This window comes from Myotis brandtii, unplaced genomic scaffold, assembly GCF_000412655.1.
Source record: "Myotis brandtii unplaced genomic scaffold, ASM41265v1 scaffold79, whole genome shotgun sequence".
NCBI lineage: Eukaryota > Metazoa > Chordata > Mammalia > Chiroptera > Vespertilionidae > Myotis > Myotis brandtii.
Window position 1 is genome coordinate 7975516 of NW_005371173.1, and position 20837 is coordinate 7996352.

General features: G+C 40.2%; 1 protein-coding gene across 1 annotated transcript in view; it reads right to left on the minus strand.

Annotated features, from left to right (window-relative positions):
* COL4A4 (collagen, type IV, alpha 4) overlaps window positions 1-20837 on the minus strand; it is a 134330-nt gene that overhangs the window by 53776 nt on the left and 59717 nt on the right. Inside the window, exons 5-20 of the mRNA XM_014531009.1 lie at window positions 18729-18863; window positions 17918-17962; window positions 17148-17264; window positions 15670-15738; window positions 12934-12969; window positions 11575-11637; window positions 11229-11264; window positions 10973-11014; window positions 9800-9880; window positions 8589-8642; window positions 8263-8322; window positions 7332-7376; window positions 6962-7015; window positions 5889-5958; window positions 5228-5332; window positions 2236-2400 (exon numbers count right to left, since the gene is read on the minus strand). Of these exons, the coding sequence (XP_014386495.1) occupies window positions 2236-2400; window positions 5228-5332; window positions 5889-5958; window positions 6962-7015; window positions 7332-7376; window positions 8263-8322; window positions 8589-8642; window positions 9800-9880; window positions 10973-11014; window positions 11229-11264; window positions 11575-11637; window positions 12934-12969; window positions 15670-15738; window positions 17148-17264; window positions 17918-17962; window positions 18729-18863 (1177 nt within the window). The remainder of the gene's footprint in view (window positions 1-2235; window positions 2401-5227; window positions 5333-5888; window positions 5959-6961; window positions 7016-7331; window positions 7377-8262; window positions 8323-8588; window positions 8643-9799; window positions 9881-10972; window positions 11015-11228; window positions 11265-11574; window positions 11638-12933; window positions 12970-15669; window positions 15739-17147; window positions 17265-17917; window positions 17963-18728; window positions 18864-20837) is intronic.

Genomic DNA, 20837 nt, shown 5'->3' on the forward strand with positions numbered 1-20837 from the left:
GCCACCATAACCTTTGGTAAAGCCATACTAACCTCAGCACTAATTAGTGGGTGCAAAGCAAGGCAATGGACAACAACAGAAACAGCCAAAACAAAACAAACAAAACACTGAAAGTAAGTGTATCACAAAGATCATTTTCTCTTCCAATTATCAATAATTACCTAATGAAGAAAGCATAAGCAGAGCTTGTGAAAGCAGAACTTAAGAGATACCTGATTAAGGATGACATGTAGAATGCAAACCCCATAAGTTCCTTGTTCTCTCCAAACTCCAATAAAATAGCATGCAGTAAAAGAATATTATAAAGAGGCATAAACCTCAAACTAAAGAAAAGAAAACAATGGCAAAAATGTAAAAAGACTTAGCAGATCCTTTAAAAAGCTGAATTCTAAGCAGACAGTAAGGAAAGCGGAGAAAGAACACAATTATATCAGAAATCCCTCCCAAAACTCAGGAATTGGAACCTCTGAAGAAGAATGACAATGAGGCCCCAAACAAGATCCCTTTCTCAAAAATTGCAGCAGGATAAAACAACCCTGCAAAGCTGCAGGAAACAGTGCAGCGGGAAGAAAACTTTAAAAGAAACCATATAATTTTAAAAGCAGGTGAAAGAAGAGATTTTATCCCTGAAACATGAACAGGCTGCTGTAGAAGGAACCATTAGAAGGGAACACTAGCAACAACAAAATCCTTGAAAATTAGAAAAAATATATGACAGCAGAAATTTAAAAATTCAGGAGCAGAGTTGGAAGACAGAGTTGAGAAGATCTCCTAGAAAGTGTTACAGAAAAATAAAAAGTAAAGAATAATAGAGCAAACATTTTACTGACAAATCTATAGAGTCCGGAAAGAGAAAACGGAGAGTGGGGAGAGGAGAGAATAGCTTCAAATAAGTAGTTTAATATTTTTTTTAAAATGAAGATTTGTGTTGGACCGAAAGTACCCACTCCATGTCTGCAAATAAATGCAAATGCACACACACAAAAAGGCAAATCACTGTGAAATTTAAGGACATGAAAAACTCATAAGTTTGTACAGAAAACAGATTTCAAACAAATGTCAAGTATCTAAGTATTATTGAATTTGTCAAAAACAACACCGGAAGCTAGAAGACAATGAAGAATGCTTTTAAAAACCTGAAGGAAAATATTTCCAACCTAGAATTTTATACTCAGCCAAAATATTGATCAAATTCTACAGTAGATTAATGCCATTTTCAGACATGTAAGATCCCCCAAATTTATGCTTTTTCTCAAGAAGTATAATGAGAGAGTAAATGAGTGAAAGAAATATATGTTGTAGGAAACAGAGAGAGAGAGAGAAAAAGAGAGAGTGCCCAGAATAATGGTGAAGGTAGATCTCAAGACAGTATCTCAGCAGTCGATTAAAAATGAAATCTGAAAAAAAAAATGAAATCTGACCTAATTTGAACAGCTCAAAAGCTCCAGGAGAGATTTATTTAAAGAGGTAACACTGATAGAATATTAATGAGTTATAATGTACTATTGGAATATTTCTATAATTTGAGGTGGGTTCAGGTTGAATTAGCAAACACACAAAGAAAACAAGACAATTGTTAGCAAAATATCATGCTAGAAAAGTAATGATAGATAGTATTATGTGGCAGAGTTGGTGAATAGTATTTTATAACTATTCATTGTAAACACTGAGTGTTTATTTATTTAACTGAAATTTGGATACTAACAATATTTTCCAGTGTGCACATGTGTGGTTGGGAGGGAGAGAAAGAGAGCTACATTTATCTTGTATAGAGGGAATACAAAAGATAATGCTCAAACCAAAAAATTAAGAAATAACAATACAAGCATGTTGAATGGCAACATAGAGACAAATAACAAAAGATCCAAGAAGAAACAGGAGAAGGGGTTGCGTAGGATGGCAGGTCGCTATAACTGGCTTTGTAGAATTGTTTGACTCCTAAGCCAGGTCCATTATAGCTCTGATAAAAAATTAAAACTACATTTATAAAACACAAATTGTATTAACTTACAAAATTCTATCATTACACTTAAATTCTCCACCAAATAGTTTCATATGCTTTCATTGATATGATAGTCCAATAATATCAGTTTATTTTTTGTGGTAATAATACTAACTTGGCTCAGGAAATATGAAAATTTTAAAAAAATATTTAGAAAGTCACATTTTCTGAATGACGCTACAAATATCAAATTCCACATAGACGCTAATGACTGTGAGTGAGGAGCACTTTACCATCTGATCCTGGAGGTCCCTGACATCCCGGCGCTCCGGGCAGGCCAGGTGGTCCCGGGTCCCCTGGTTTTCCTGGAGCGGAATCAGGTCTCGCAGGAAGGCCGGCTGCCCCTGGAACTCCCGGATGCCCGGGAAACCCTGGCGGTCCAGGGAGTCCCATCATGCCTCCAAGAGAAACCAAGAATGAAAACCACACAGACTCTCAGACTAAAGGTGTCTGTAGAAGAAATCAAACCAGTACATTCTGTCTTGGACTGAGGGAGTTTTTAAAGGAAAAAAAAATGTAATTAAAAAATAACTGAATATCCCCTTCATCAAAATGCCTCACCCCCTATGAAACCAGCACATAAGTAGAAACAAATTTGGGGAATCAGATTTTCTTTCCTTTTCCCCATTCTTTAGTATTATTGGGAAAGAAATATATACTATCTAATTAAAGTTATTTTTTTCAATCTTTCCACCTTGATAACTTGGTAAAAATAATATCAATAAGCACATTAGCACATTTAGTGAATAAAAGTATGAACTCACAAAACCATCTATATAGGACATGAAGCACCATGGCAACCTAGGTTGGTGGGGAAACATAGAGGTGCTGGATTTGAACCTGGCCTCTTCCCCTCTGGCCACAGGTACTTAACGTCTTTAATCCTATATGTCTGTCTCAGAGGCCTGTTATGAGGATTAAATAAAATAATCCACCTAAGAAGCTTAGTGCAATATCTGGCAATAGCATGTGCTCATCGAACAATTAGTTTTCAGTGTGTTCAGAGTGAGTAATGCAGCAGAAGCTAAAGCCTGCTTCCCCTTGACATTCTACTCCCTCTCTGGTGGCTTTGCCTTAAAGACAGCTGGAAGCCTTTGTGTGATGGTGACCACTTGTCCTAGCCACGTCTCCTAAGCACACCTGGCTCTAGAACAGGGGTGGGCAAACTTTTTGACTCGAGGGCCACAATGGGTTCTTAAACTGGACCGGAGGGCCGGAACAAAAGCATGGATGGAGGGTTTGTGTGAACTAATATAAATTCAAAGTAAACATCATTACATAAAAGGGTACGGTCTTTTTTTTTTTAGTTTTATTCATTTCAAACGGGCCGGATCCGGCCCGCGGGCCATAGTTTGCCCACGGCTGCTCTAGAATCTCTTTGTGGAAGACTGTAGTTTTCAAAGATGGTCACGTGGTGCTCTGCTCCTCATGTTCTTGTGGAACCTTGACTTTCCCCATCGCAAGGTTGGGGGTTTCCCTCCCTTTGAATGTGGCAGTCATTTGTAATTACTTGGGCTCATGGAGCACGGTGGGAGTGGCACAATGGTTTCCAAGGCTGGATTATTAAATGTGATTCCATTTCTGCCTTGTGAGCTGAAACACTTGGGCCTGGAAGAGTGGCCCACCATAGAAGCAATCCCACTGTTCCAAAGCCACCTGGTAAGGAAGTCTAAATGAAATCTAAATGCACACAGAGAGGCCTGAGGCTACACGAGGGATATAGGAGGGAGATGCCTGGCCAGTCTCACATTCCAGTTCCTTCCTGCAATCAATCCTTGATCTAGAATAGCTCAGCTTAGCCCTTCTATTTTGAACCACAGAAAGAGTGAAGGGTACTATAATGATTGTTGTTATGTTAAGCTACTAGGTTTGGATAACAAGTTCATTGATAGACCACTGAAACCTTGTCGGTAATCAGTAATATAGTATGCTAGTTAAATAATGGCTTTCATTATTGTGTGCACATGTGCTGGGGCTTTACATATATCCACATATTATCTTTACTCCTTAAACAATCCTGCAAAGTTTGTACCTTAGAGATAAGCCATAGAAAATGTAGGCCAAATATGAGTAAAATAATAGCTAACATCAGTGGGTCTTTACTATATGCCAAGCTGTAGTCTAAGAACTGTATATGTAGATATAGATAGATAGATATACCAGTAGATGATATAGATATAGATATAGATATAGATATAGATATAGATATAGATATAGATATAGATATAGATAGATTACTTCTTTCAACCTAAACAAGAACTCCATTTTGCAGAGGAGAAAACTGAGGCACAAAGAGGTTTACTAGATGCTCAAGATCACACAACTTGTAAGTAGAGGAGCCTGGAATGTTCTTAGTCCTTAGTGTGAATGCATAACTGTTTCACTATACTAAGTGGCAGGGCTGTGATTCAATGACAGGTGGCTGACCCAAAGCCCTGCTTACCTCATGCTAAATACTGTAGACCATTAAAAAAATAAAACATGTATAATAAAGGCTCTACACATTGGTGTACTTAAGGCAAAAAGAACATGTGTTCCTGTAGACTTGGACCCTTGGAGAGAGAAAGGTAGAGGTAACACGCTTGGGGGGAAGAGAGGAAGGAGAAAAGCACATATAGGGATTTGGGGGGGGGAGGGAAAGAGGAAGATTGTTGTTTTGTTGTGTGTGGTTTTAACTAAGACTGAATCAAAATTTTACTTTTTAATTCATAATTTGTATTTCCACATTTCATGTGGGAAATTTAAGTTGGGAGCAGGTGGAGGAAGTCAATTTTGACAATTAGGTATCAACAGGGAGAGCCATCCAAGAGGGTGGAGAAGACCCACAGAAACACTGGAACCCTGGCACGATTCCAGATCTCGTCTGCAAGTGATGCTGTCCCGGGAAGCCTGTTATGCAGACACATTCCTCACCACACCCCTGACACCTCGACTGAATATTTCTGAGGTGCGGCCCAGGAACCTGGGTTTCTTCCAAGCAAGTGATTAACTGGTTGGAGTGCATGGTTCTGAACCCCGGCTGTCCATTAGAAATACAAGGCACTTTTATAACAGCAGAGGCCTAGGTCCATGCCCCAGGGAGTCCAACATTCTTCGTCTGGGGTAGAGACAGCCCTCGGTGTTTTGAAACACTCCCAAGGTGATTCAGTGTCAGCTAGAGTTGAAAAACCTCTGATGTGGAGGAGGATGGAGCAGACCCGGTTTATAAAGCCAGTGGATTCATACCTGGACAGGTTTCCCCTGGTCGACCCGGAAGGCCGGGGGGACCGGGGAACCCAACAGCCCCCATTTCTCCATAGCGGCCAGGGAGTCCTGGATCCCCCGGAGGACCTGCCATAAAGAATGACACTTGTGAATATAATAAACATATACCTACATTTTAAAATCCCACACAAGTGCTTTCTGTGATGCTTGCTGAAATGCAACTAGGAGACTGCTTTATAGTTTCCCTCTGCATTTTACATGTTATATCTTAGATATGAGCCCTTCATCTGGTCTGCAGATGCATGACCTTGGAGTGGCGCTGTCTGTCATTGATTTAGGCTGCTCTGGTCTTGCAGGTGCCATCTTGTTAGGTCTTAATCAAATGGTTTTACATATATTTTAATAGCTAAAACACCCTACTTTCTAAAAGGTGACATAGTAAAAAAAAAAATCCCAGCATACAGTGTACATACTAAAATAAAATTTGATGTCTTATGCTGTTAGAGATGAATTAAGATGCACATCTCTACCTGCACTTGCATAATTATAGATTTGCGCTAAAATTCACCTATTTAACCTGCCTCGTGTGCAAACTATGGCAATACTGGGCCATATTCCTCTGTCAGGGACACTCAAACCCCATTTCCACATTATTAATGGAGGACCTGAATGAAACACAAACCTTTGAGTGGAGGAGGTGGAGTTGTCAACGCCCCTGGCGGTCCTGGGTACCCGCGGTCTCCGGGATCCCCCTGGAATCATTAATTCATTGACTTTCCTTAGAAATAGGAATATTTTCTCATGTTGCCTAGCACTGAATAAATACTATAAGGATCAAGAATCCATTCATATAAGAAATAAAGACTATAGGCAGACTAGAGAAACAGATAGTTCATGGACTTCTAGGAAAAACAGGCATTCGACCTCTTCCCTATGCGCAGAAATAAATAACCAACTAGCAAAGTTCTCTCAAAAGAAAAGAAAATGGCCCTCCCCAATTTTGCTCACTGGTTGAGCATCAGCCAATGGACTGAAGGGTCTTGTGTTAGAATCCAGTCAAGGGCACGTACCTAGGTTGCAGGCTCAATCCCCACATATGGGAGGCAACCAATCGATGTTTCTCACGTCGATGTTTCTCTCTGACCCTCCTTTCCACTCTCTCTAAAAATCAATGGAAAAAATATCCTCAGATGAGAATTAGCAAGAAAACAAAATGTTTTTAACTCCAATAAAGTTATTCCATTCTCATAAATTAGATACCTCTGAAGCCATAAAGTTTCTTAAATATACCATGAGCATTAATGTCTGATTTGACACTCTAGGACAAAAAGTTTATTCACCTACAAGAGCTGAATCCACATTTTATTTTAGCAGCAAATATGGTCCCCTTCATTGTGTCCCCTTAGTGCTACCATGGCTTGTCCTGGGCTAGAGCTGAATGTAAGGTCACAGAGGTTGCAACGAAACAATTCAGTGGTGGTAAAAGCAAAGAGCTCTCCACAGCTCCCTCTGGTTTTAATCGAGATGCTGTATGATCCCCATGGAATTTTTTAAACTTTCAAAAGGATCATTGTTCAAATGTAAAATGTAATCATTACAACATGCAATAAAATAATACATACAAAATTAACTCTGTCTGTTTCAAAAGTTATATTTTTGAATCATTCTTTGGAATATTTTTTAAAACTATATTGGACAACATAAAGGAGGTGGAATTTTGTCAGGTGGGTACTCTGACAGGTTCACTTTTTTTACCTTTGGACCAGGAAATCCAAATGACCCAGGAGCTCCAAACAGTCCTTGTTCACCCTATAAATAACCAGAAACATGCCTTTTTTAAAAAAATGTAACTAGGTGACAAATTATCTCATTGTCATTTAATTTGAGCAACACATGCTCACAGAGATTCTGTGCAAAATCTCAACATCTTAACACTACTTTGGGGTTGCAGCAGTTTTGTGCTTTAGACTTTGCACCCACAGCTAAAACATGTAATTCGTAAAGTGAATATGTCTCCCTTTCCAATTCTGCATGTGTGTTTGCATGCACTGGTCCAACTTTTGAATGACACTCAATTGCATTTACTAATTAAAGTGTATTTATCATATCCATACTGTACACTTACCTTTAATCCTGGAAAACCTGGAGATCCATAGGAGCCAGGAAAACCCTAATAAATTCACACACAAAATGACACAAACTGAATTAAATTAAAATGCATGCAGCAGCTCAAGGAATCCTATTTCATGTGAAGAGATTGCACCATGCATATTTCATCTTATCCGCTAAGGTCACTGAATAAAAGAAAATAAATATAAAGTAGATTTCATTTCTTTATCACATTTACTATTTTAATTGGTAAAGACCAATTTTAAAAAATGTATGTCCTCACCAGTGCTTCAAATTAAAAACATATTTTGTTGTTGTTACTATCCCATTTTAGTTTATTTAACTTAATGCTTGCATTGGTCTAAACATCTTTGAAATCATTGCAATATAATTTGCCTACAGATTAATAGTTGCTCTAAGCATTATCAGCAATAAAAATTACCATGGAAGCCAATTTTGTCCCACTCAACACTAAATCTAGAGCCAAATAAACCCAATACCTATGTCCACTGGGTCTGGCCTCGATAGTCACTCTATGTATGAATGGGGACCACACTAGTGACATGCATGGTGATGTTTGAGGCCTGATTCTGTGCTTCTTTTTTAGCTCCTGCCCCTACATCAGTACTTTCTTTTATCAAATACGCTTAAATGAACAATTCCAAGCTGCTATCACACTGACACTGAGCCAGACAGGAAATGCCACAATCCTGTTATTTCCCTCCAGTTCTTCTATCACCTGCTTGCCTGTTTTATCTAAATGATGTCAATAGAAGGGGTGTTCTGGGACTTTGAGCTATTACACAATTCTTGTTGTCAAAATTCTATTCCTATTTGAAATAATCCCATTTTTGAGCTCTCAGAAGTAGTGACCTAGTTTTATAAAAATGTAACAAAGAAATGCCTCCATACTCACTGAAGTTAAGGGTGGCATGAACGATCCTTACCCGAGGGCCTGGGAAGCCAGGGATGCCCTTTTCTCCTTTTTCCCCAATACCAGGTTCTCCCTTAGAAAGATGGCATTTACAGGGGTTTAAACAACAATATTCCAGCAATAGAGAATGAAAACACAAAATAATAAATAAAAATTGTTGCCAGCAAGTTAAAGAAATCAACACTTTACAATAGGAACCCTACAGGACTATGATAACGTAGTGACAAATTCTAGTAACATACTGACATTTAAAGCAATGATAAAGAACACAATTTTTTTAAAAAAAAATTAAGTTAGCACATGATACAAATTTTTTAAAAAGTGAGTTCAATAAATTACCTTGGGTCCTGGAGGTCCTGGAGGTCCAATCATTCCAGGTAGTCCTTTAACACCCTAAAAGTCATAATGAATGTTCTGGCTTATTATTATTACTAGAGGCCCGATGCATGAAATTTGTGCACTTGGGGGTGATCCCTCAGCCCGGCCTGTTCCCTCTCGCAGTCCGGGAGCCCTCAGGGGATGTCAAACTGATGGCTTAGGCCTGCTCCCAGGTCTAAGCCATCAGTTGGACATCCTTTGCGCTGCTATGGAGGTAGGAGAGGCTCCCACCACCACCACTGTACTCGCCAGCCATGAGCATAGCTTCTGGCTGAGCAGCACTCCCCCTGTGGGAGTGCAATGACCACCAGGGGGCAGCTCCTGCGTTGAGTGTCTGCCCCCTTGTGGTCAGTGCACATCATAGCGACTGGTCGTTCCTCCGTTCGGTCAATTTCATATTAGCCTTTTATTATATAGGATTATTATTTAACCCATTGAATTCCATCTCAGAAATTGCCTTTAAGCATCCATTGTATTAATTTTTAAAGTAAGAAATTACTCAACTGTCGCTAATTAGTAACTAAGGTCCAGGAGCACCTGTGAGCCTGACACTGTTTGGGCCAGTTCTGTGTGAGAGGTGTGACATCTGGGGCATAGGTGGAGAATGACCACGGAGCCACGGCAACAGATTCACACTGGGAATGCAGTCACTGAGAGGAATGTCTCATTTTGAGCCAATTAGTAAAATTTAATCCAGTAATTGAACACCATCAACAGAACCTGCATATGGCATCCATAACATCAGCACTGAAGGCTAACAGAGGAATTGATCTTCACCAAGAGTGTATTATGTGCCCAGTTCTATGCATCAGTTTCCTTTTCTATCATCAAAACATCAAGCCCAGATGTAACATCTAAAGACAACTGGACTTACAGTGTTTTTTTCAGTCCACATACCAAAGACAATATGAATGGGGCATATTTGATGAAGGACATGTCACAGTTGAGCAGCCCAAGCTAGGTCTGGGTAAACTTGAAAACACTGGTAATCTTTTCAAGCCTCATTTTCCAACTCTGTACATGGGGCTAATAATTGTACAAACCTGTTAAGGTGGGGTTGGGATTAATGCAGTGATGGGTGTAGGTGCTCAGGACTTGGCTGGCTCAGGTACGTGTTCAGGCAATGGTGGCTATTACCACTTTACCAAAGTAACATAGGGACTGGAAGTTACCTTTTCTCCTTTATAGAGACAAGAATCAGGTGGCTGTACCAGTCGGGTTGGTCCAGGAGAACCTTGCTGGCCAACCTCACCCTTGGAAAAAAAAAAGCAAGATAATAGGAATTTCATATGAACTTTATTTTAAATAAAATTTTGAACCAGGAAGACTTTCACCCATGGATTGTGATGTGATGCTTAAAATCCCGTGTGTCATGGATTTAAAACTAAAACCATGACATATAAATGATATAAGTTTAAATATTGATTGTTTTTCATAACTAATACACCCTTGTTAAAAATAAATTTAAAAAATAAAAGTGCCCCATAATCTTACCATCCTAGAGATAATCTCCATTAAAATAAGTGTATATTTTAGAGTCCTCTTGTTATTGTTGTAGTTTTTATAAAATTGAGCGTACACTTTTGTAACCTATACTTTCTGCTCAACATTATATCATAGGCGCCTTCCCACATCAGGGAGTGTTCCAATATATCTTTGGCAATGTGACATTTTGCTAAATGGCTGTACCACATGCACCCAACCAGACTGGGACTCCCTGAGAGAGAGGATCCCGTCTGTCCTGCTAAAGCCCCACACCCAGCACTGTGCTGGCCTGGCACAGAGCAGATGCCAGTTTCTGAACTATTTGCCCACAGTTGTTGAAACAGCCATTCCCCAACTGCTACACATTCAGGCTTCTGCCAGAGGAGCTGCCATTTTGAAACACGTTAGCTTGTCGTGCCAACATTCAAGTTTCAGTGGAAAGGGCTGTTGATGTGAGAGAAGGAGGCAGCAAGGATCGTGTATTGCTAAATGCTCTGGTTCTGGTTATTTATGTTTTTATTTATGTGTAAAACTTGGGATTTTGATAAAATTATAAAGTTAAGGCAAACAAATCAGTCATTAAACAAAATTGCTACTCTGAGTATAATATAGTATCAAAAATGTTCACTCTATTCCTGCTGGGGTGAATGGAGTTGAGTTTAGAGTTTAATTTTGTCAGAAATGTCATTTTATAGTCAAGGGTAATGGTACCATAATAATTCAGCAAAGAAAAGTTCACAGCTATTAAATTGGGCAGCGATGAGACAATGAACGCAGTTGCGTGATCATCAGAACAGCCTCCACAACCCGGGCAGCACATACATTTCAACATGTGCTCTCCAGGCAAAAGGGATTCTTACCGGGTCTCCCATCTGCCCCTTGACTCCCATGCCAGGATTGCCCTGAGAAAGAAAAAAACTAAATTAATTGAGTTGCTTTTGAATATTAAAGAAATAATTACAAGTAAGACTTCCGGTCAAGCAATTTTTTGAAGTTCACTTATTAAATACATTGGGAAGTCTAGTGAGAGGAAAGACATCATCCTGACAGACATCAGTGGTCGTTAGTCTCACTGTACCTGGGTCCTATTTGTATATTTTCCTCATGGCTGCCTACCTTCACACCCGGACTCCCAGGATGGCCCCGAGGACCCTAAATCAATGGCAAAAACACACAAATCACAGATCAGTTGCAGAAACCAGAATGTGTCTTTGTTGGTTGTCCCAGTTCCTCTCTAGGAAACCCTTAATTTAAAAACACCCATGGGCTTCCTATTACGGGGGGGGGGGCTGCTTGTTATACCCACCCCCCAGAGGGGCCCATGCTTCTCGATGGACTCACACAGGTAAGGAGTGGGCGTGTACTGATTCATCAGGTGATGTCCTCTCAAAGAGCCCACCTGTACCTGACCCAAGATGGGAATTGGCTTTTAGAGGGACACCATGAGCAGGGCTGTACTTACCGGTAACCCCGGCTCTCCTGGGGATCCCATTGGGCCTGCTGGTCCTCTAGCACCCCTTGATCCCTAAACATGAGAGAAATCAGTGCATTTTTTACCAAAATCAATAATCATCATTCACAGCAAGAGCTGCATGTAATCCCAGGTGGATATAAACTTCCAAAGGAGTCACAGTCCCAACACATCCACCTGCTGGAGCAGCTATCTTCCCAGCAGCTGTGCCTCAGATGTAGGGTACAGAGCTGCATGGGCCAATCGCTCCAGCAGGTGTGACAAATTCCTATGTTAGGTTCAAATTAAACACCAGAAACCAATCTACTTACTTACAGATAAATTTTGTAATAGCATAGGTAGAGAACAAAGAAACTTGTTATAGCTACTCCTAAATTCCATATATAACTTTGATACACAACAGGATGCTTTTTAGTCTTTAATATTAATTAGCATTAATATATGAAAATATGAATGTATTTATATTCCTTAATATATTTTTCAGCGTGCCCTTTCAGATCAATGTGAATAGAAATGCTGTCCCCAGTTTGAGGTCATGATGGTTAAGTCATAAGTCAACTTTCTGTAATCTGTAAGTTGTGGCATAATTACAGAGATTCACAAGGACAGCTGTGGAGAAAGGCTCTCTGCTCTCCCACTGACCCTGCCCAGGTCAGATGATTTTCAAGTGTGCAGTGAAATTGTTCTCTTCAGGAGGCTGAATTTGTTTTCATTTTAACAGCAACATCAAGGTATCTCATTAATGACGTAGAACCAAGCTTCAGAAGTAGGAAGGAAATCAACCTGGGTAAGTACTCCTGTCCACAGCCAGAAGTCACCAAGCAAAATTATAGGTTAACAACTGGAAGGTGGAAATTGATTTAAGTTGTAATCTTGTAAACATTGATAAATTGGAAAGACTAATATAATCATTGAATTTCAAATTTCAGGGAGATGAAAATGGTCCTACATTTTAAATATGATACACAATGACTGATTCAGCAGTCTTTCCACCTGACATATATTAGTGTCTGGGCAGACTTCTCTTCTAAATATCAATGACTGTATATGTATCAGCAATACCAAATGATTGTTGAAACATAGAAGAGGAAGGTAATTGGAAGCTTGCCAAGGTTCCAGGACGGCCTCAAGGTGTGTGACCTGTGCAGTCAGATGGGGTTTTGTGCTTGACTTCATGTTCTGCTCTCACCACCTCGAAATTATTCATACTTTTTGAACAAGGGGCCTACGTGTTCATTTTGCACTGGGGGGTCCGCACATTTTTCGGCTGGTCCTGCTGCGACACATACAAACTGTGGGGACAGGAGGCTCTTTGGGATCACACAAAAGCACATGCCTGCTCAGACTTACTGGTAAGCCGGGAGGTCCTGGGTTCCCTCTGTCACCCTGCAATAATGACACATTGCTTTAAAAGAGCAACACCATTTCCTAAAACACGTGATGTAAAAGTAGACGCACACACAGGAATCGTTTGACCTAACATGCAGTCTGTTCAATTTTTCCAGGTTGAGAAGATAACTGTGGAGGGCTCTGTGGAGATGATCATGGGCCTCTTCCTAGGCCCGAATCCTTCTACTCAGCTAAAACCAGAGGCAGGTGCTGGGGTCCTGAGCACGTGGAATCAAGATGAGGTTTCAACTTTCAATTTAAAATGTTCTAAACCAGTGGTTCTCAACCTTGGCTGCACATTAGAGTCACCTGGGAATCTTTTTAAAATCCTGATTTCTGCCCTAACCGGTTTGGCTCAGTGGATAGAGCGTCGGCCTGCAGACTGAGGGGTCCCAGGTTCGATTCCGGTCAAGGGCATGTACCTTGGTTTTGGGCACATCCCCAGTAGGAGGTGTGCAGGAGGCAGCTGATCTATGTTTCTCTCTCATCGATGTTTCTAACTCTCTATTCCTCTCTCTTCCTCTCTGTAAAAAATCAATAAAATATATTGAGAAAAAAAATACGTTTAAAAAAAAATCCTGATTTCTGGGCCTCATCCTCCAAAAATTCTGTTTCTTTGTTATGGGGTGGGGCCACAACATTAGTAACAAAGAAACAGAATTTCCGGAGGATGAGGCCCAGAAATCAGGATTTTAAAAAGATTCCCAGGTGATTCTAATGTGCAGCCAAGGTTGAGAACCACTGTTCTAAACCCAGTGGTCCCATTTCATCACAGTCTGTCTCTGGTCCACGTGCCAGACCCTGCCTCCCTTTATAGACACCCTGCTCCGTTGGTCATCCTAGAGTAAAGGTAAAGGGAATGACGTGGAAATTCTCTCCCCGCTGCCTCTGTGCGAATTCACCACCTTGTGACTCTGCCCTGAGACTCCACTTACTCTAAAGAATCAAAGGGACTGCAGGTTCTTTTTCAAATGTACAATATAACATACTGTAAAATATATGTTAGATAAAAGTTTACATTTTAACTATTTTTAAGTGGACAGTCCTGTGACGTTAAGTGCATTCACATTGTTGTGCAGCCATCACGACCATCCATCTCCAGAGCTTCTCCATCTTCCCAATGTAAACTGTTTCCAGTTTACAATAGATACTAACTCCCCATTCCCCTCCCCCGGCCTCTGGCAAAAACCTTTCTATGTCCTGTCTCTACGAATCTGAGTACTCTAGGAACCTCATATAAATGAAATCACACATTATTTGTCCTTCTGTGACCCGCTCATTTCACTCAGCATAATGACCTCAGGGTTCATCTATGTGGTAACATGAGTCAGGATACTCTTCTCTTTAAAGACTGAACAATATTCCATTGTATGTATATACCACTTTCTGTTTATCCATTCATTCCTCAGTGGACACTTGGGTTGCTTGCATCTTTTGCCTATTGTGAATAGTGCTGCTATGAAGTTGGGTATACAAATATCTGCTCTTTGAGTCCCTGCTTTCATTTCTTTTGGGTATAGTAGAATTGCTTAATTATAGGTTAATTAGGGTATTTAAGCCATAAACAGTATAGTTTTCATTGTCTAACAAGTATAAATAAGCATAGAGGCCGCACACAAATACTGTGAGCTCACTAAAGGGATCCCACTCAGGTGTGTCCACGCTGGTGGCATGGAACTCAGGGTTTAGTAGGAGCAACCTAGAGCTAGTCTTATCTAATTGTAGAATATTCTACCTTATGACAAATGATCGTGTCATGAAAATGTACGATATCTCTCCTCCTGATTTTTTCTATCTAGTGATCTCCTTCTTCTTATCTATGGCTACTTGTTTTAGAGTGATGAAGTGGTCATTCAAGAGTTTATTTCTGAATATTTGTATACCATTCTCTGCTAGAAACACAAAAGCATTTAATTTACCAAGGAGAGTACTATAAGGTTTCCATAATTTTCCAGTTCAATAGTGTTGACTCCTAGTATGCCGGGGTGCAAGTATTCATATCACATTTTAACTACAAATAAAACAGTGCTTCCCAACCGGGAGTAATTTTTCTTCCCAAGGGGACACTTGGTAATGTCTGGAGATATTGTGTGGGTGGAGGTTGCTACTGGCATCTAACAGGTAGAGGCCAGAGATACTGTTTCACATTCTACAATCCATAGGCCAGCCCTCATGCAAGTGATTATCTGGCCCCAAATGTCAATAGTGCCAAGGGTGAGAAACCCTGAAATGGGGTATCCGTTGCCACTCTGCAAAAAATAGTGGAGAGGTATGTGTTGGAATGTTACAGCCAGAGCAGCTAATGCCAAGTGCTTCACACAAGAAGAATGGTGCCACCCCAGAGGGCCAGGGGGAGGATAAAAACCAGGTGCCACTTGGCTGGTATGGCTCAGTTGTTGAGCATGAACCAAGAGGTCACTGGTTTGATTCCTGGTCAGGGCACATGCTCAGGTTGTGGGCTCGATCCCCAGTAGGGGGCGTGCAGGAGGCAGCTGATAGATGACATTTCTCTCTGATCAATATTTCTATCTCTCTATCTCTTTCCCTTCCTCTCTCTCTAAAAATCAATAAACATATATATTTTTTTAAAAAAAAACAGCATGCTCAGGGACATTTCAAAGGGAATTTCAGTTCATGTATGGGTTTACCTATGGTGGGGAAAAATTATTTTAAATCCACCATGATCAGAATGCTTACCTGACTACCTTTAATGCCACCTAAAATGAACACTGAATTTCCTTTTTCTCCTTGTTCCCCGGGAAGGCCCTGAAAATAAAACATTCACTTAAGAGAGGAGAAAAGCACATTACTATTTTAGCATTTTATTTTCTATGTGAAATATCACTCACCAATAAAATTACCATTATAGTCATATTTCACTAGTGAAGATTTCTTTATTCTCTTTATTGTCATTATCACCTTAAGGTTCTCATATATAGTCATTCAGTATTCAGTTAAAATCTATTAAGAAATCTCCAAAGATAGAGTATCTACTAATTTATTTATATTATAAATATATGGTATATATGTATAGTTTATATATAGTATATACTGATGTATTAATAGATATTTATTAATTATATAGCAGGGAAATTGCGCAACATAATGCACATGTATTATTCTTATAAGTAAACATTGCAGTTGTCAATAATATGCCATAGAAACAGTTGTTTAAAAATTTAGTTTATTTATTTTACTGTTTTTATTTAAAATAGAGCCTATGTACCCTTTATAAGATTTTAAAAATCAGCATGTTCCTTTTGTAAGTTTTTTTGTATGTAGCTGCACGTTTATTTACGGTATTTTAAAAAAGTGAATGAAATACCTGAGTGTATTCTTTTTTCCCCCAAAAGTTTCCACACTTGATATCTCAATATCCCATATATTAATATACCTCAACTGGGTTACCACATAAAAATTTTAACCATTTTCATATATCAAGCTCTTACAAAAGACATGCAGATGTCAAAGTTAACCCCTCTCGGAAGAGTGCCTGGCTTTGCTTCCGATGGGAGAGACTCCTGGTTTCATGGTAAGCTCCTCACCAGGTCCCTTGAGCAATCAGATTGCAGTCCTTTTTCCCCATGGTTCCAACAGGCATGGATTTCAGTCCCACGTTTGAGTAAAACAGCACCAGTCCTCAACTAAATGGTTCGAAATTCAGTTACCACTGCATTAACTAAGTAACTGCATGGAGCACAAACTTCACTGCTAGCTCGTGGGTCCACAGATCACCCCTAAGTGACATGGAATCATGATCACTGACTGATCACATCACTCCATTCAAAGCCTGTTGTGACGGTTCCTGCACATCTGCTAGTTCACACACACAGGTTGGCAGTGAACCCTGAATGATAAACAACATAAGCTTTGGTCCTATGACAGCAGCTGGGAGCATCTCAATGGCACATCCATCAAGTCATATCTCTTCCTCCCTTAGAACTACCCAAAACATTCTTATGGCATGAAAAGAAAACCCAGCCTCCTGCCACAGTCTACAAGACCCCAGGTGTCCTAGGTCCTGCCCACCTCTGTCCTCATCCTCCAGCCACCCCACTTGTTCACCATGCTCCCCCACACTTGTATTAACTCTGTTTCTTGAGCACACCAAGCCTGTTCCCACTGTTGGGCCTTTCACTTAAGATTCCCGTTAGGATGAGCTGTGGGTGTCTTACTGGGGGGCCTTCTGGGCCAGGAGCTCCTCTTTCTCCTGGAAACCCTGGATCGCCTCTTGAGCCATTGCAGCCATTCATGCCAGGTTTGCCTCTGAATCCCGGAGGCCCTGGGTGCCCCTACAGGAAACAAAATGTTAAGTGAAGCATTGTTTTGCAAGAATACTAGAAGACAAAGATTATGCAATATGGGTACCCAAATTATGGCAATGATGACTCACATACCACTTAATTTTGTGAGACTTCCTTCCCCATCCACAGTGCTATGTAGCATAGTAAAAATCCATAAGTAAATTTTAATATGCCCCCAATTTAAATTCATTCAGTTTGGAGTATTCTGGGAGATTTGGGGGGAAACCTTCCTTAAAATCCTTAGAAAGACTCTAATGAATAGTAAAGCTCCCCAAAATACCTCTTCCTTCTTTCATGTGGTTTTCATATTAGAAATGAGAGTCTTAAACCCACTTCCAAAAGTTAGGACTCGTCAGCAAGTAAAAACTGTCATTATGAGTAGGCATTCATTTCCAGAAGTATCTCTAGCTCCTGTTTTACAATGTTGTTCTCTAACCTATTTGAAAACCTTGCTATTCAGTAAAGTGTTTCGGTATTGGAGTTATTCCACAAAATTGAAATGCAGCAAACATCCTTTCATTCACTTAGATGAGAAAATAAAGAAGAGTTTGCCACGTGCATATCTATTTTTTGAACATGTGATTTTAAGGGTTTTGAGGAGTGTTTCTCCCTTCTTTGTGAGAAAATGTAGGGATACTTACAGGTATACCATCCAAACCTGGAAATCCAGGAACACCAGTGGGACCCTAAAATTCCAGGTGATAAAACAAAGTTATAAAAGTCACTAAGTTATTAGACTAACAAGTTAATTTCCTCAAAAACATAAATAATTAATGCTCATTATTTTTAACCCTTAGCAGTCATGGTTACCTATTTTCACACATGCTTAAACGCCAACATTTAAGAATGAACCTTTCATACTTTTTGTCCTAAGGAAGCCAAGTTGGCAGCATCAATTGAAAGAAAACATCCAGCACCCTGTAAGCTGGGAATTCAACGTCTCAGAATCCTTCAATCCTGGAGAAGCAAACTCGTAAACGTGAGCGCAGGTAATTCACAGGATTGCTTTCTCACACATGCTCTACACAAATTAGGACACGATCTCAAATTCTCAACAAGGAAGAAACTATTGTTTCCTTTATCCATTCTATAGCATATTAAACGGTGTTTTTAAAGGAATAAGTTGAATCGACATAAATTGATTGATCTTAAGCCACATGGTTGAGTAAAAAAAAAAAATGCCCAGCATGGTGCACATAATATCACTTAGGTGTTTTTTTAAAGCCATGAACCGGTACAACTCCCTGCTGGGTGCAGTCATGCATTTAAGTGCAGAGAAAAGATCTAGATAAACAAGCTCCTCTGGAGGGGTTGGGGAAGGAGGGCTGCTATGGAAGAGCAGTCTAGACTTAATTTATTATAAGGCGCAAGCAGGTCCTACTTGTTTATAACAAGTCTGGCATAGCAGTGCTGGTGGGTGGCTAAGAAGCTTTCCCTTAGGAAGGGGTTTACCTTATCTCCTTTATCCCCTGCTGCTCCGGAAGGGCCGCTGTCCCCTCTCATCCCTTTCTCTCCTGGAATCCCAATGGGTCCTGGAGGTCCCAGCGGTCCAATAGGACCCTGTGGCCCTGGTGGTCCCGGGTGACCCTAAGAAGGAAGATTAAAAAGGGAGGTGGGCTGATTCTTAAGTAGCGTCTTCTAATGCAAGTATATGACCACTGAGGCTTACAGACAACTGAAGAATTAGAGGTTGAGCAAACTCTGATATAGAAACACAAATGATTAATTAATTCATCGCAAAAATAAGAAACAGTAACACTGCCTTTTTCAATCTGGATTTAAGCAGTACAATAAATCAGAATTACCATAGGTACACACACTTATCTGTAAATTGATAATAGTTCTCTTATTACTTTCATTCTGTCTATGACATTTATAAGTCTTGAGCTGTTTGGTGAAGCCAGGAACTTAAAAATAATAAAAGTCTTATTACCATTGTGTTAGTGATAAAAGTTAGGAGCAGGGAGAAAACTGCCAGATCTTTTATTTACTTCAAATGGCTAATGATGCATCTGCCCTTTTAGGGGGAAACATTTATTTTTAGCTGCTTTTACTTAATTTCTTGTAAGTGTGAAGTAGGCTCTCCATGTGAGGTTATAGTTCCCCAATCTGACTTTTCATGAACCAAGAGGTCACCTCTTGGTTCAGATGAAGAAGTTTCCTGAGCTCAGTTCTACCCACAACCCACAGTGGGAACATTGCTGGCACAGCGGTGAGCAGCTCCGGCTCCCTGCTGCCCTTGCACTGTGTGAGGGGGACTGATCCACCGAATGAAGCTCAATCACTGCCCATTACAGATGCTGCACGCCTCACAGCTCTCTGTCCTGGAGGAAGCAAGCCTGCCTCTCAGGAGCACCCTCCCCTGCCCTGGGGACCTGCTCCCTGCCCTGTCCCGGGCTCCCTTCATCATTATATAATTGCTGCTATTTATTGAGTTATCCATAAAACTACTAAAAGCCTAGAATTCTCTAGGAAGTTTAAATGTTTGAATATGTGCTAAAAAAATAACAATAAAGTATAAAATATAATTACATGGGCACAAACCATTCAGGGGCATTTTGAAGGCAAATCAATTTACTCTAGATAGTGCAAAAATTCTAAGCTACAGCCTGAAAGTAAGAATAAATAATGACTTCAGCTGACCTTATCCTACGGGTGTTCATTAATCTTACTTGGTTACTTAATTAACATAAGTTAAAAGTTCCCATTTTTCCTAAATGTAAGGCTCAGGAAATAACTGCTTTAATAAGTTTATCTTTTTGTCTTACATGTAATTTATACAAAAACTCCTACATTATCTTTTGTGAGTGCTGTATTATTTAGGAACAACAAAATGCACGTTTGAACAGTCAAGGGTAACTGAGAAAGAGACAGCCAATTAATTGACTATAAATCTCTCCAGTGTGTTTCATTTTAGACCCGAAAGGCCAAATCCAGTGAGCTACCGGAACTTCGGAGGGGAAAGAAAAAAAAGGAGAGGAATGTTTAACGCAGTGTAAGAATAATGGACCTCTATTAAGTACAGCACTGTTTCCTGACCCGAGAAAGAGCCGTCTAAAACACTTCCATAGAGAAATAAATCAGGAATGGCTGTCTGCATTAAGTTCTTCCTCCCACCTCCTCCTCCTCCCCACCCTTCCTCTGCTACACTGACTTCCTTGCATTTCTGAACAAGCTCTGTTCCTTCACAGACTGTGGTGTTCTGTCCAGAAGTGTCCCTTCTCACCTCCCTCCCCAAGTCATCTCTCAATGCCCCAGGGAAAAACTCCCCATCTCCTGCCCTCGCCCCCACACCCTTCAGAATCCCTTCAGAATCGGATGCCTGTCCAAGACGCCTCTCTAATAACACTTCTCACCTGTTCCTGTGATCATCTCTTTATCCTCATGGTGGGAAGAAAGGTAGAGGGCAATACATGCTTAATAAAATAACACAGACACAGACAATAGTGTGGTGAAGGCCTGGGAGGAGTGGGTGCGGGGTGGAGGGTGTCAATGGGAAAAAAAACAATGGAGACATCTGTAATACTTCCAACAATGAAAATAAATTTAAAAAATAAAATA